Below are 17433 nucleotides of genomic sequence, written 5' to 3'. Positions count from 1 at the left end.
GGGGTACCTAGGTGCTCCCATGTTACACCCCTTTTAGGCGGCCTGCACTGGTTGCCGGTTGTTTTCCGGGTGCGATTCAAGGTATTAATTATGACCTTTAAGGCACTCCATGGCTTAAGCCCAGGGTCCCTGCGAGACCACCTTCTGCCACCAGTAGTCTCCCACCGTCCAGTACGATCCCACAGATTTGGCCTCCTCAGGGTGCCGTCGGCCAGACAGTGTTGGCTGGTGACCCCCAGGGGGAGAGCCTTCTCTGTGGGAGCGCCTTCCCTCTGGAATGAGCTGCCCCCGGAGCTTCGCATAATCCCTGACCTTCCGTCCTTCCGACGCGCCCTAAAAAGTTTGCTTTTCCAGCAAGCCGACCTGGCCTGTTAATTTTAACTTATTTTAAATGTATTGTCTTTTAAATTCGGTTTGTTTTTTTGGATATGGATTTAATTTTTTTTTAACTTTTGGGATGTGTGTTTTTTAATGTTGTACGCCGCCCTGTTTTTTATTATTTATTTTATTTATTTATTTTACCGTGCTTCTAGACCGCCCCCTCTCCCAAAAGGGACTCGGGGCGGTGTACAGTCCATGCAAAATATATCAAAATACAATAAAAAGTTGAATATGTACAGTTGGAATGGAGGAGGTTAAAATGGAATTAAAAGAACTGTACAAAGCCAGTATATATAAATATAAGTTTTTAAACCCCTAAAACACACACAATAAATTAAAAACAATACCCCTAAAATAACCAGTTAATAGTACATTTGCCAGGAGGGACAGTTGTAATTATGCCAGGCCTGCTAATCGGAACAGGTGAGTCTTCAATTTTTGCCGGAAGGAGCGGAGGTCAGTAGTGGTTCTAATGTCGGGGGGGAGGTCATTCCAGAGGGTTGGGCCCATCACAGAGAAGGCCCTACTCCTTGGTGTCGCCCGTTGGCATTGCCTAGTGGACGGCACCAGGAGAAGTCCCTCTCTGTGTGAGCGAATTGGCCGCAGGGATGTATGTGGGAGGATGCGATCCCGCAAGTAACTAGGTCCCGTGCCATGGAGCGCTTTAAAGATGGTAATCAGCACCTTGAAACGCACCCAAAAAACCACAGGTAGCCAGTGCAGCTCGCGCAGGAGAGGTGTTACGTGGGAGTACCTCGTACTCCCCATCACAGCCCGCGCGGCTGCGTTCTGAACTAACTGCAGTCTCCGGGCGCGTCCCAAGGGCAGCCCCATGTAGAGAGCGTTGCAGTAATCCAGGCGGGACGTCACCAGCGCATGAGTGACCGTGCGTAGGGCATCCCAGTCCAGTAGTGGGCGCAATTGGCGCACCAGGCGAACCTGGTGGAACGCCCCCCTTGCCACGGCTGCCACATGGTCATCCATTGACAGCCGGGCATCAAGGAGGACGCCCAAATTGCGCGCCCGTTCCACAGGGGGCAATTGTTCGCCCCCTATGGCCAGCGATGGAATCAGCTGGCTGAACCGAGGTGCCGGTAGCCACAGCCACTCAGTCTTGGAGGGGTTGAGTTTAAGTCTGTTGTCCCCCATCCAGACCCCGACGGCTTCCAAACACCGGGACATCACTTCGACAGCCTCGTTGGGGTGGTTTGGGGTTGAAATATACAGCTGAGTATCATCAGCGTAGAGGTGATACTCAACCCCAAAACCACGGATGATCTCACCCAGCGGCTTCACATATGTGTTGAACAGGAGAGGCGAGAGGACCGACCCCTGTGGCACTCCACAAGTGAGTGGCCTCGGGGTCGACCTCTGCCCCCCTGTCAACACACATTGCTTCCGGTCGGAGAGGTAGGAGCCGAACCACCGCAGAACGGTACCTCCGACTCCTATCCCCTCCAACCGGCGCAATAGGATACCATGGTCGATGGTATCAAAAGCCGCCGAGAGGTCTAATAGGACCAGGATAGAGGAACAACCTCTATCTCTGGCCCTCCAGAGATCATCGACCAACGCGACCAAGGCTGTCTCCGTGCTGTGCCCGGGTCGGAAGCCGGACTGGCGTGAGTCTAAATAATCGGATTCGTCAAGGTGTCGTGGAAACTGCTGCGCCACCACATTCTCGACAACCTTCGCTAGAAAGGGAAGGTTGGAGACTGGACGGTAATTAGCTAGCTCCGTTGGGTCAAGCGAAGGCCTCTTAAGTAAGGGCCTCACCACCGCCTCCTTCAAGGCGGTTGGTAAGGATCCCTCACCCAATGAGGCATTCACCAGGCCCAGAAGCCAGCCTCGGGTCACCTCCCAAGATGCCAGTACCAACCAGGAGGGACACGGGTCCATTAAACATGTGGTGGGTCGCAGCCGTCCACGCAACCTGTCCAAATCCTCGGAAGCAACAGAATCAAACTCCTCCCAGGATGGTCTCACAAGACTCGCTGTTGGCGGCCCGTCTGGTCCACTGAGGGGGCCCATCCGCTCCGGATCTGAGCGACTTTGTCCTGCAGATATTCCCCAAACTCCTCTGCTCTGCCCTGCAAGGGTGCCCCCTGCGTCCTCTGTGACAAGAGGGAGCGGGTCACCCTAAACAGGGCGGCAGGGCGGTTATCCGCGGACGCAATAAGAGCGGCGCAATATCTACGTTTGGCCGCCCTTAATACCACAAGGTAGGTCCGTAAATAGGCTCTTACCTGTGTTCGATCAGATTCGGAGCGTGAGGACCTCCACCTGCTCTCTAGACGTCTCCTATGGCGCTTCATCACCCTCAGCTCCTCGGTATACCAAGGAGCCCGGATGGGTCGCTGCCGCAGGAGAGGTCGCAAAGGCGCAACCCGGTCCAAGGCCCCAGCCGCCGCCCTATTCCAGGCGGCCGCTAGGTCCTCCGACCGAGCGCGGGTCAGGGCTACAGGTAATGGCCCAAGCTCCGTCTGGAACCTATCCGGCTCCATCAGGTGCTTGGGGCGGTACCAGCTTGGACCGTCTGGTCCCGCCTCCTCGCGGTGGGGGGTAGCGCCAGGGAAGTCCAGCCGGAGACATGAGTGATCTGACCATGACAGGGGTGTAACAACTAAGTCCCCTATACCCAGATCACTCGTCCACTGCTCAGATACAAAAACAAGGTCCAGTGTGTGGCCGCCTTCGTGTGTGGGGCCCTGAATTAATTGGGTCAGGCCCATGGCTGTCATGGAAGCCATGAACTCCCGAGCCACCTCAGATGCTGCTCCCGTCGACGGCAGGTTGAAATCCCCCATAACCACAAGCTTGGGGATCTCAACCGCCGTCTCCGAGATCAGCTCGAGGAGCTCGGGCAGGGCCGCTGATGTATAGCGAGGAGCCAAGTATACAATCAGCAAACCCAACTGCCTCCCTGGGCCCCATTTCACACCAAGGGACTCACACCCGGATATCTGAGGAACAGTGAACTCCCTCGGCTCTAGACCTTCCCGTATAACTACCGCCACCCCACCACCCTTACCCAGGGCCCGAGGCTGATGGAATGCACGGAAACCTGGTGGGCACATTTCCACGAGGGGTAAACCACCCTTGTGGCTCAACCAGGTCTCCGTTATCCCTGCAAGGTCCAGCTCCCTCTCAGAGATCAACTCATTAATGAGGGGGGCCTTGTTGGTTACGGACCTTGCATTGCAAAGCATCAGCCGCAGGCTCCGGCTCTGTAGTTCCTGGCCACCTAGGTTGTGGGGGTTGGTACAAACGACCGGGCGTAGCCAGCAGCCACGGTCTCCCAACCGACCTTGTGATCTTCTCTTGTCCTCGCATCCCCCCCTCCCCACGACCGTTGTAATCAAACAACCCTCTGTTGGAATAACTTGTTTATTTAATAACCAGAGTCAGTTTTAATGTTGTACACCGCCCTGAGTCCTTTTGGAGAAGGGCGGCATATAAATCCAAACAAACAAACAAACAAACAAACAATGATACAGGGCAATTTATAGCTATAAAGCCTCAATACAAAACTAATAACACCTTTCCCCTGGCCACAACAATCAGATCAATTACTTGATGGACTCCATATCACTCTGAGATCCTTTTTCAAGAGTTTGCAAAATGAGGGTCTTATTTCTGTAGTGATGATGTTCCACAGGGCAGGGGCTACCACAGAGAAGGCCTTTCTTGGTGTCACTAGATCATGGGTGGGCAACTAAGGTCCTTTTATGACGTGTGGACTTCAACTGCCAAAATTCCTGAGCCATAGTTGCACAAAGGCCCTACTGACCATGACTGCTACCGTGTTTCCCTGAAAATACAACCTGTCCTGAAACTAAAGCCTTGCCACATTTTTTGCATGGGCAAAAATATAAGCCCACCCCCGAAAATAAGCCCTCTGGACAATCCCCCCCTCCGGCCTGGCAGAGCACCGCTCGCCGACCTAGCCGTATCCCGAAGGCACCAAGCCACAGGAATGAGGTGGGGGCAAAGGCGCTTGCGTTGCTTAGTGCTTTCGGGGTACCGCTAGGTTGGTCAGCGGAGCTGTGCCCAGCTGAAGAAGGGGGGTTGCTGGGCAGCTGCTCTCTTGCGAGCGGGTTCCCGAAGAGCCGGGCATAGCCTTAGGGTCGAATGGCTGTGTTGCGCTGTCGCAGCAGCAACGCAGCAGCCATGAGGTGACTAAGCTTGCGAGCAGCCGCCCGGCAACCCCTCTTTGCAGCTGGGTATAGCGCCGCTGACTGACCTAGCAGTACCCGGAAGGCACCAAGCAACGCGAGCGCTTGTTCGCCATCCTCCGCCTCCCGCGACTCGGTGCCTTCGGAATGCCCCTAGGTGAGTGAATGGGGCTCTGCACGGCTGGAGAGGGGAGTTGCGCAGCGGCTTTTCCGTTCCCCGCTCACGCAAAGGGTATCTCCGCTGCTGGCGCCGTCCGCCGCTTGGGTTTTTTTTTCAAAGCACGGAGAATGGATGCTGCTCTGGAAATACGCTCTATGGTTGTGGGCTGCAGATCGTACAACCATAGAGCGTACTTCCAGAGCGGCATCCATCCTCCGTGCTTTGAAAAAAAAAACCCAAACGGCGGACGGCGCCAGCAGCGGAGATGCCCTTCACGCGAACGGGAGCAGCCGCCCGGCAATCCAAAAATAATAAGCCCTCCTCTTTAATAAGCCCAAGGCCATATTTCGTGGGTCAAAAAAATACAAGACCCTGTCGTATTTTCGGGGAAACACGGTACTTGTTCTTCAAGCAGGAATCATGAGTTCAGGGAAACTCCAAACACAGGGTCTGTTTGGGGCAGGGCAACCCCATCCAAGGTCAGAGATGGCAATTTCCCATGAATTGAAGAACCCCAAACCCAGAACCATTCTGTCTTACCACGGTTTCAGTCCATTGTCCCCATCAAGCCCAATAGGCCTCCAGGCACTGCGAGATAGAGGCCACAATATGTTTTAACTCACCATGGGCTGCAATATACATACTGTATCAGAAGTAATTCGAGGATCATCAGCATATTGATCTTCAGCCCATGTTGATGGATAATCTCATCCAGTGACTTAATGTATATGTTAAACAGAAGTGGAGAAAGTGCCAAGCTCTGTTGGACCCTGCAAAGCAGAGGGTGAGGCTGGACCTCTTGCTTCCTATCAACAACGACTGAGAGTGACCTAAATGAAGGAAGTGAACAAGGACAACACAGATCCCCGCCCTTGCAACCCCCCAAAGCCATTTCAGAAAGATATCATCATCAGTGGTATCAAAGGCTGCTGGTAGATCAAGTAGAGCAAGGATGAACAAGCTACTCCCATGCCACACAATGCCATTTCTGTTCATATCCAGCCCTGAATCCTGACTGTAAATGGTCCAAATAATCTGTTTCATCAAGGAAACTAGTAGTACACTAATAGTAATGTGGTATTGAGAGTTGTTTCATATACTCAAATATGGTTTTTATCAGAGGTTTATGAATTGCAAATCATTTGTTTCGTAATGTCAGAAAGAAAGTACTTTATTATTTTCTTTTTGAGCAGTTAAAGGAAAGTTCAGATCTAAAAGTAATACTGAGTTATAATTACTTCTAGTTGTCCCTCAGCCATCTTCCTTATCCTTTTTGGAGACCTCAAACGTTGAATTCGGACTTCTATGTGTAAATAATTTTTGTAAATTGCTGTCCTGGGAAGAAGAGCCACATTAAAAAAATATGTGTAAGATGAAGTAATTACTTGGAAGAACTAGAAAAACAAAAATGAGTCATATGTTTTCTGACAACTTGGGTTAATTAATATATTTTCTTTTACCTATTAGTATATCAATTTTATGTACATATGAATCACATTCTTATGGAAGCATACAGACCTAAAGTAAAAAAGACTCTTCTTTCAATCACAGGCCTGCAATTGTTGTGCTTCTTATGTCAATGGTAAATGAGAGACAACCATTTGTCCTGCGCTGTGCTGTCCTTTATTGCTTCCAGTGTTTCTTATACAAAAACCAAAAAGGGCAAGGAGAAATTGTATCAACTCTTCTACCTTCAACCATTGATGGTACGGTATTGGAAAGTTAAATTCCTACTTCTAACTTTAAGTGCAAAATTACATGATTGTGGGGAGGGAGGAAAATTCCACTTACTTTCAGGAGGCTTATCCTTATAAGTGGTAATTGTACAGTTTTCCACTTCTGTTCATTTACAGCTGCTCCAGAAACAAACGTGGCACTATTGTAATAACACATGAAATGGCATAATAGAAATATTATTGAATGCTTCTGTAAGGTGTTTGAAAATCCTCCTGTTGCTTTAATGTTGTAGAATAGTTTATTTTCTTAATGTGAAGCCCATTTCACTTAATCCCTTTTTGATTCCAGAAATGACAATGATATTTTAACAAAATAAAGTATCAATAAGCAGCATTAGACTCTCCTAGCAACTTTCTTTGGGTTTTTTTCTATTACCTGCTGTGCTGAAAAAAAAACTCATAATAAGAGATCATTAACAAATACAATAATGATACATAATATCACATTTACTGATAATGGGCTCTATCTAACAAAATGAAATTCAACTTAGATAAAAGTAAGGTTTTATACTTAGGCACGAAAAACCAATTATATAGGTAATTAATTACCAATAACTATGAGAGGTATCTTGGAGTCCTAGAGGACAATCACTGAATAGAAGTAGAATAGAAATAGAATAGAAATAGAATTCTTTATTGGCCAGGTGTGATTGGACGCACAAAGAATTTGTCTTTGGTGCATATTTGAGCCAACAGTATGCAGCCAAAAAAACCAGTGCAATCCTAGGGTGCATTTAGAGCGATAGATTCAAGATCACATGAAGTTCCAGTACCACTTAACAAAGCCTTAGTAAGACCACATTTGGAAAATTGCATCCAATTCTGGTCACCACATTATAGAAAGAGGTGGAGACTTTGGAAAGAGTGCAAAAAAGATCAACAAAAATATTTAGGGGTCTGGAGGCTAAAACATACAAAGAATGGTTGCAGGCATTGTGGAGGTCTAGTATGGTGAAATGAAGGACTAGAGGGGACATGATAGCAGTGTTCCAATATTTGAAGGACTCCTACAAAGACGAGGGAACTATCTTGCAAACCACCAGAAGACAAGATAAGAAAAAATGGATAGAAACTAACCAAGGAGAGAAGCAACCAGAACTAAGGAGACATTTCCTAATGGTGAGGGGATTAAACCAATAGAATAGCTTGTCTCCAGAAGTTGTGAATGCTCTGTTACCGGACGTTTTTAAAAAGAACAGCCATTTGTCCAAAATAGTATAGGCCAGTGTTGGCGAACCTTACCAGAACAGCTGCCCAGTGTGCATATGTGCACCAGGAAGATGATCTTCCAGCACGTGTCCCATAGATTTGCCATCACGTATATGGGCTTTCCTGCTTGAGTGGGGGGCTGGATCTACTATTTGCTCTGGGTATTCTTAATGTCCTGAGGAATTCTTACATGGATGCCACACATTATATATATACATCTTTAAGGTCAGCATATCCTTCAGTACATGTTATTATATAAGTTAAGTTTTCCATAGTTTATTAAACATTGGTCTAAACATTAGAAATCTTCTAATCTTCTACTTTTGAATATTTCAGTTTAAGTACAAAATCCCCCTGATAGCAGACCAACAATTCCTGCATATAACTCTGCATAGCTGCTCAAAATTGGCCCACATATTTTTTTTCTTACTATTTCAATTGGCTATACTCTTTGAAGCCCCCTATCAAGGTCAAAACATTCCTGCATTAGATATCTCCCAGGTATTTTCAAAAGCTTTATATAGGTGAACATGTCTGAAATAGTCCTGTCAATAAATTGACTGCTTATTTTACAGCTACTGGAAATTCTGTCTCAGCTGGCCAACTTCTTTGTGGAGGACTCTTTTCTACAGATTCTGTTTCCAATTGGTGTGCGGCTGTGGCATTGGCCCATGCTTTGCAAGAAAATGCCACTCTAAAAGAACAGCTGCTACGGGTACAGCTAGCTACTAGTATTGGAAATCCTCCAGTGTCCTTACTTCAGCAGTGCACTAACATTCTGTCTCAGGTACAGCACATGAACCTATAACTTGCATACCTCTGAACCCTTTTAGAAGTGCACATAAAGAAACATTTGTTAAAAAGAGAGTTGTTATAAAATATCTTGATTATTACATTTAGTAAACCATAAAACACTATTAAATGATCTTAGCACAAACTATTGCTTTTAATATATAGTGTTTTCCATTAATTTGTGCTAATTCTAATAAGCATATGGAGACAGAACCAATGATTGGAATTATCAGAACTAGTTGTTTGCTGGGATGTAAGTAATGTCTGTGCCTAGCATATATGGAAATATATGGAAAAATAGTGTGCTGTGATTGCACTGAATTTGGACCAAGGAGATCCAGGTTTAAATCTCCTCAGCTATGGAAGTTCTGTCAATCCAATCTATTTCATAGAACTACAGAGAGAAAATATTGGAGGAGTTTTTGTTATGCTTTGAACTCCATAAGAAAAGGGAAAGTATATTGTAAAGAATCAGACTGTAAAGAATCAGAAATGCATGTGTAATCTGTTTGATATATATGGTACATCCCTGAAGGAAGTAAAAACTGAAGTAAGGGACTGAATAGTAAGGCAAAAATAGCATGTGCATTTGTTTTTTTCACAGAGCAGTGGTAAATATTTGAACCTTGAATGTATGAAACCAAGAAACGAATGTGTACAAAAAACCTTCGCCACTTATTCAGACCATATGTGGACTTACCTTCTTATGAATTTATCAATAATGCAAAATATTACAAAATACCAATGTAAATGGTCTTTACATTGATTTTCAATCCTTTTGTTATTCGTTTGTAGAACATGTGTATGCTTCAAACATTTGTGTATACATTTAGGATGGAGAAAAATGATTTTTCTTGCATATTTTTAATACAGTAAATAACATTTTCCCCCTTCAGAGCGTCATGGAAAATTGTTATGAATCTCATTCCACTGTTTGTATGCAAACAGATTTGAATACAAATATATATTTAAATGAAGTAAAATCCCTATAAACCAAGCAAACATCATTTGGCTGATGTTAAACTATACATAACAACACATTTCAGTATTAATTTTTCATCTCATTCAAAAATATTTGTTCTGAAAAGGAACTGATATTGGTATTTAGTTTTTTTTAAAAAAATGTGTACACTTCTATGTCATCCTTATAAATAGTCGCAGAATTGTTCAGATTAATGAAAATTGAAAACAACTTACCTCTGTACAGTATTGTAGTGATTTTTATATCCTGCAGCATTCCCTTGTAATATTTAATGTATGGTTCACAGGGTGATAAGATCGACAGACGGGTATGTATTGATGAATTCAAGGCGTTCTTTTCATTGTAGCAGGGTCTATCTGCTATCTCAGCTTTGCTTTGTTTTATGAATTAACTGTTTGAGGGTGGTTTTTTTGTACTTACAGTTTGTGCCTGTTGCTTGGTGTTATTTCTAGTAACAAACTGTCTATCTCACGGTGTTTTGGTGACTGATAAGGGAAACATGGTTGTTATGGGTGCTTTTCCTTTCTCCAGAAGTCCTTGCACAACAAGTGGGTACTAAATGTAGTTTGACTTCTTTTGTCTTCTTTTACTGTAAATTCAGTATTTGTTTTCTACAAAATTTAATGAGCACTTTCTTTTCATAACCAGATAGAAGATAAAAAATTTGAGGTGTTTCCAAACCATATATTCATAATACTAGTATTCATCCTACTTTTAATTAAATTATTTTCAGATTAAATTTTGTTTTATTAAGTGATTCACTCTCCTTGATTAGTATTTTCTGCTGACCATGCAGAATAAAATGTATATATTGAATGCTTTTACATTTTGTAAAGTTTTTTGCTTAAGTTATAAATGGAACAGAAGAACAGAAAGACAGTTTGATCTAGTGGTTAAAGTGCCAGGCTAGAAAGCAAGAGGCCATGAGTTCATGTCCTATCTTAATCATGAAAACCAGCTGGGTGACCTATCAGCTATTTAAAGTAAAAAGACTGATTTTTTAAAATATCAAAACCAGATAGAAATAGTTTTGTTGGATAGAATCTACTGTTGAAATCCGTCAAGATTTTTCTGGATCCTGAGCCAATGTTCTAAAAGCTATGCTAAGGCCATTCCCTTCAATTTGGTGTTCTCTGCAGATTTGATGAGTTCCTCTTCTACCCCTTTATCTAAATTCTTTAGGAAGATTTTGAAGAGTACTTCCCACCAAATAGATGTTGTTCCATTAAGGACTACAAATTGTGTGTGATTGAAAAACCTGTTACAAATTCATTTAGTGGAGATTCTATCTATCCTACATTTTTCTATCTTACTCAGCAATAGGGTTGTGGTCTGTGTTGTCAGATATCTTACTGAACTGCAACTATATTATAGTCACAGCAATTTTCTAGTCCAGTAACGTGGTCACTTTGTCAAAGAATACAGTAAGGTTTATCTGACATCATCAGTTTTTGACAAACGCATGTTGGCTTCTGGTAACAACTTTGCTTGTTTCTGGATGTTTGCAGATATATTGCTTAATTAACTTTCCCAGAATCTTCTCAGGTATTGATGTCATGCTGATTGGTCTGAAATTTCCTGGGTTCATTTTTTTCTCTTTTTTGAAGATCAACACATCAGCTTTTTTCCAGTCTTCAGCTAGTTCCTTGGTGCTCCTGGATTTTTTAAAGTTATGGTTCAGTAGTTCCAAGATCATATCTGCCAGCTTCTTCAGAACCCTGAGATGTAATCCATCTGGTCCTGGTGATTTAAACTTATCGGGAAAGATATATATCTATAGGGGATATATATTTTATCTGCCTTTTATGGTACTATTATTGTTAGCTTGGATTATTTTTTTCCTTTTATGGAAAGGCATACAAAGAATAAATTAGCAATTGCAATTTCTCCCTGAAGTCCATTGCCAACTTGTGATCTTCTCCCAATGTGACTTATTATTTCCTTGACATTTTCCTTGCTTTTACACACACATAAACACACACACACCAAACTAATTTTGTTCTGAACTTTAGCTTTTCTGACTTCTCCTTTTTGTCTTTCAGTTCATCAAAGAGTTCCTCATGCAACTATGCTGGTTTCATCTGGGGTCTTTTATTTTTCTTTCTCGGAGATAGACTGGGCTTTTATACTCTCATTTTCAGAGGTTCTTGAGTTGTCTTTCCTTTGAAATGTTCATCCATGGAATCCTTCTTAAGCTTTCTAGGTTTGTTAAAATCTAAAGTCTAACACATTAGTATGACTTTGCTTGTGCCTGGGTTATGTTAAATTCCAACATGACATGTTTACTTTCCCCTGCAACGTAAATCCCTTCTGTCATTTCATCTCTGTTACTAAATATTAAGTCCAGTATAGCTGACCTCTAGTGTCTGCCTCTGCCTTTTGGATGACAAAGTTGTCTCCTATATTTGTCAGGAACCTGTTTGATCTTCCACTTGGTGCAGCGTTTGTCTTCCCATAGATGTTGGGGTAGTTAAAATTCCCCATTACTATTATAGTGTGCTTTCTGCACATTAGCAAAAAGTTTATTTCCTCTGATTGATTGGGTGCCCTGTGGTACAGATATGGCAATATCATTCCTTTTTTACTTTTATATTAACCCAAATGCATTCAAGAAGGTTTTCATCCTTTAAAAAAAATCTATATTGGTATGCTTATTTCTTTTAAATGATGCAACTCCACTTCTTCTTTTAATCTACTATTTCTTTTGAACAATTTGAATCTCCCTACCTGTACATTCCAGAATTGGTCTCATCCCACCAAGTTTCAGTAAGGGAAATAATGTCATACTTGCCCTCACGTACAAGTCTTCAACTTATGACCAGGATTGGGCCAAAATTTCAATTGCTAAGGAAGATGGTTGTTAAGTGAATTGCATCCAATCTTACTCTTGACACAGTTTTCTTGTTGTACCATAAATTCTGTATGGATCTACACAGAGTTGATATTCTACCAGTTCAGACTGGTTTGCCCGAACTGGTAGCGGAAATTGTGGGTAGGTTCGCCCACCCTCTCTGGCTCTATTTCGTACTATTTAGGGATTTTTTGCGCAAAGCACATTCACAGAAGGCTGAGTGCATGTGTGGACAGGGCGCTTGCGAGCAAAGTGAGTGCATGTCTGTGCATGCACATTTGCAAACTGATAGGGAAGGTAAGTGAAAACCATCCCTGGATCTACATAATAAACTTATTCCTTTTAAATAAATTTTTCTGGTAACCAGATGAATTCCTTCTCATCTTTTTATTTTGAGATAGACAGCCTGCTAGTGCGTATAATGTAACTAAATTTTGTGCAGCTACACACAGAGTGTAGCAATAGATAATAAGGGTATACTGAATATTTGTAATTCAGTTCCCTATCCATCTTTAGTTCATAATCTTCCTTTTTAAAATCATATTATTCTCCTGTGCGCTGCTTGGGGAATCCAAGCAAGCATGGCTTAACTTTGTCCATTAGCCTAGAGACTGAGTTATGTAATTGTTGACCATGCCTCCTCTGACCGTGACAGTTCAGTTTCTTAACTCAGTCCAGCCTGAGACACACAAAAAATTTCCTCTAGGATAATAGACAAAATTTACTCATTGGACTCAGATTCTTCTACCAATTGCTACCAATTTATCGTGGAACACAGTTTGATTGTGGATTGTCGGAATTTGTTTGCGCTTGAATTTAAATAATTTGCGGTTCCTTGCAGCTCTAGCGGACAGAGGAACATTCGCCAGGAGGATTGCTTATCGGGCGTTTGAACGGGTTTAAATCAGAAGAGAGTCGGTTCGCCACTCTCAATCCTGATCAGTGGCTGTGGTGAGAGTTGGTTCGCTGCTCTTGAGTCGGCACGGGGGTGAACGACCCGCTTGTACCGCCTCCCGTCCTTTCTGGTTGCCACGGAGAGAGGCAGCACGCCATTCTCTCCGGGTGCGGTCAACCATGCATCGGATGGCCGTTTCCTATCGTTTCGGAGCCTTGCCGCTGTTGCGCGGTCCCGGGTGTGTTAGCGATGTCTTTTCGGCAACCGGAGCCTTTCCTTCTGGATAGAAGAGAACGGCGTCCATTTTTGAAGCTAATTTGAATTTTGCGCCAAAATAGTTTACTAGCTCCAGCCATTTTGAGCCGTTAGTAGCCTCGTGCCAAAAAACAACAGGAAGGGGCGGAGCTTTCCTTTCACACTCAAACTGCGGTGGAATACAGAGAGGGCCATTGTGCTGTGGAGGTCGGTTCGCCGGCATTCCTTTAGCACCGTGTGGCATCATGGAGTCAGCTCGATCAGCGGTTTGCAGCTGTTTTCAGACATGAGCTTAAGCCTTTCAACTCTCTCCCGTTTCCTTTCATACCTTGCTATGGCCGATCATTCTATTACCGGAGGCAGTGATGGAACTTCCAGCTCTTTCCCACTGCATTCTGAGGCTGCTGGACCCAGCACCAGGGTGGGTAGGTCCACCACTAGGGTCTCTAGACATAAGGCGCGTGCACCATGAGCAGCCCCAGTTAGAGCTGCCAAGCGCAAAGATAAGGCCAAGTCCCACCTTTTCCAAATAGCTGGCCTGGCTCGACCATAACTTAGTAACGCTCCTGATGGGTTTTTTAATTTGGTAATTTTATTAGGGGATTTTAAATTGTGTTTTTAACTGTCTTTCACTTAAGTCCATCCTCCTCCATGCACATATGTATATGTCTCTGTTTTTGTATATATGTTTGTCTTATGTGTATTTTTATCTGCTTGATTGTACGCCACCCCGAGTCCTTCGGGAGAGGGTTGCGGCTAATCAAATAAAATTATTATTATTATTATTATTATTATCGGCCAAGGCTCCTGGGCCCACTAATAGGTCCCCTCCTACCTTGGTGACTGAACGCCATTCTCCTGCTCCCTCGCTTCCACCAGCAGGGATCCAAGGATGGTCCCCCGATCTTCCCACACCCCGGGAATAGGTGTGGACGAAGGGGGTTTAGGGACCCAATCTACCCCAGACCTTCCTGTGGTCAGCCCGACCATGATTCAAGCATCCCCGCGCTCAGAGCCCACGGCCACCTTCAGGCCCATGACTGCAGGCCTCAGGCCCGAGGATGGGCCCGACTTTAACTTGTCCCCTGAACTTCACAACATGATTTCTGCAGCCATTTCCCAGGGGGTGGGTGCAGAATTGCAGTGCAGGGCCCAGCGCCCTGCCTCTGCCAGCCTTGCTAGAGGCCTCACTATTTCCCAGGCTGATCCTCCCTCACCACCACCCTCAGCTTATAGCGAAGGTTCTATTGTGGGTGAGGAGGAGGATGTTGCTGCCCTGGAGTTGTTGGATGACGACGGTCTGGTGCAAGACACACCGGCCTTCTCCGGCCTGTTCCGGCCTGACATTTAAATCGCTTTTAGATAAAGCTAAGGCAACTACCAAAATGGAAGGTGCCACCACTCAAGCTAGTACTGCTGTGGGCCTTGATTCCACAGACCGATTTTTCGTGGAACAGGTGCATGAACAAGACGTCATACCCTTCCCAAAGTTGTTTCTGGATGTTGTTCAGAAACAGTGGTCCCAACCGACTGCTGTTCCCCCACCTAGTAATGGTGATAGGAAGATCTACGCTTCCACGCCTGAATTGGATGAGCTTCTTCAGTTCCCTACTGTGGATCTCCCTGTAGTGGCTTTGGCTTCCCCGGCCTTGATCCCTTCCGAAATTTCGGAGGGTCTTAAAGCCGAGGATCACAAGGCTGAACTGGTCATCCGCAAAACGCACCACGTGGCTGCCTGGGCATTACGGGTGGCCACAGCAGCATCTTTCCTTAATAGGACTTCGCTAGTTTGGTTATAGCAGCTGCAGGCTAGGCTTGCCCCCGATGACCTCTGTCTACACCAGGATGTAAATAAACTGGTGGCAGTGCTGGAATTTTCCTCAGATGCTACACTTAACACGGCCAAGTTCGTGTCTCCTGCAGTAGCATCTAACGTAGCATCCTGCCGCCTTCTCTGGCTCCACCATTGGCAGGCAGACCTACGCTACAAATGGCGTCTAGCTGCAAACCCTTTTAAGGTCTGCCCTCTCTTTGGCCCTGCATTGGACCCTATTTTTATTGAAACTAGGAATAAGCGTAAAGTGCTTCCTTTGACGAATAGACGCATGGACAGGAGACACCAACCATATAATAGAAGGCAGTCCTTTTGGGCCGGGGACTCTGGGTACAGCGCTGCCCCATATGTTCCTCACTACACCAGGCCATTCACCCAGCAACAGGACAGGGCTCAGGACCACTCCGGTGCCAGAGACAGGGGTCACCAACAAGGTCAGCAACAACAGATCGGCGGCCCTTTCGTGGCACCAATAACCGGTCTTTTCGTAGGTACTGGTGACTCGCACGAGGTGGGGCCTATTGGCGGGCACCTAACATCTTTCGCCTTCCAATGGGCAGAAACCACCTAGGACGTGTGGGCGCTTCAGACCATGAGGCTGGGCCTCACTGGAACTTCTCGCTATTCCCCCGAGGCGCTTCATCAGGTGTCCCTTTCCAAGATGCCAGGCAAAAAGATGCCTGATGGACTCCGAAATAGAACATCTCATTTCCATCAATGCTATAGAAAGGGTACCTCAGGGACAAGAAAGGCTAGGCTTTTACTCTATCCTCTTCTTAGTTCCCAAAAGCTCGGGAGGATGGCGAGCCATCTTAGACTTGAAACGGCTCAATCTCTATCTGAAATACCAGAGGTTCGAAATGCAATTCTCCCCCCCCCTTTGCCAGCTGCACATCTGAATGGATGCCTTCCAACATCTGGGTTGGAAGGGACCTTGGAGGTCAAAGGTTTGTGTGTGTTAAGTGAAAGATGGGACATAAATTCCTTTTTGGTCAGATCCACTCCAGATATTATAAACGGCTGTGAAACCTTGAATCCCTTTATAGTTGCAGTAATAAATGGGAGACAAGAGTGTTTTTCAACGTTGGCAAATTTAAGACGTTTGAACTTCAACTCCCAGTGCACTATATATGGCTGGATAATTCGGAAGTATAGAGCCACATATCTTAAAAACTTGCAAGGGAAATATAATATTCTGCCTTGAGTAGTTGAATTAAACGTTCGACAAAGAAACTGAATGCCTGCCCCAATGGAGGCCCTGAAAAGGATTGGATTGCTGGGCAGCAGATAAGGAAAAGGAGCGGATCTCCTGTTGACTTGGCTTTTCAGCCTTCCTTGAAGCAATCTAAGATTGAGGACTTTGTTTTGGCTCGGTCTTCTGGCCAGGGAACTTCTGAGGGCGTTGCCCCCCTAAGGTGAGAATGAAGACTTACCTGAAACTGCGGCCCCTAACCACCCCTTGCACGAGCCTACTCTTGTAGAACTTTTGGCTCAGCAGTGCTTTCTGGTTGCACTACAGTGAGCATTCAGCTCCAGCTTGATAGAATAGTAAGTACTTTAAACTATTTAGTCTCCTGGACTACTAGTGGGTGTACTGGGATGATTGCCTGGCAGTCGGTGGTGGCGACAGGGTGTTTCCTGCCAAACCCCAGGGAAAGTTTTAACAAAAGCACTGACTAACAAAATTCTGGTCAACGAAATTCTACCAACAGACTGAATTCCGCATCCTATGACGCGAATAGCTTCCTGGTCTTACAGCTAAAACAGGTGGCCCTCATCATTAATCCCATTAAGGGCAATTTAGCTTGCTGGAGTTCAGTACAACTGGCAAGGGGTCATCTATCAAAGTTAATGGGGCTAGAAGCTGATGATCTGAAGAATGTCGAACCTTTACCCTCCCCTGAATACTGCACCAGAATGCTACTTAGTTTTGTTAATTCTTTTTTTTTTAAAAAACAAAGTTTTATTGGTTTTTTTTAAAATGTACAGGGAAAAAGATAATGGAAAGGTTACAAATTTTGGCAGTTGCAATGTGCGGTAGGTGCCCCCTCCCTCCATTCTCAAAGTATACATTTACACAAAATTCATTACTAAATAGTAACATATAGTCAGCATATAAATTCAATTAATAATTTCGGTCAACTTATGTCAAGCAGTTTTTCT

At 44.7% G+C, this 17433-nt stretch overlaps 1 protein-coding gene across 2 annotated transcripts in view; it reads left to right on the top strand.

The window, feature by feature from the left end:
• The window catches only part of USO1 (USO1 vesicle transport factor), an 86151-nt gene that overhangs the window by 40699 nt on the left and 28019 nt on the right, over positions 1-17433 (top strand). Inside the window, exons 12-14 of one of the 2 annotated variants that reach the window (XM_081971191.1) lie at positions 6268-6422; positions 8237-8448; positions 9722-9742. In XM_081971191.1, the coding sequence (XP_081827317.1) occupies positions 6268-6422; positions 8237-8448; positions 9722-9742 (388 nt within the window). The remainder of the gene's footprint in view (positions 1-6267; positions 6423-8236; positions 8449-9721; positions 9743-17433) is intronic. The other variant, XM_081971192.1, reaches the window with a different exon arrangement.

This window comes from Natrix helvetica (assembly GCF_964273705.1).
Source record: "Natrix helvetica genome assembly, chromosome: Z".
NCBI classification, from domain to species: domain Eukaryota; kingdom Metazoa; phylum Chordata; class Lepidosauria; order Squamata; family Natricidae; genus Natrix; species Natrix helvetica.
The sequence above is the reverse complement of the archived record's forward strand: the minus strand, read 5'-3'. Positions and strand labels throughout refer to the sequence as shown.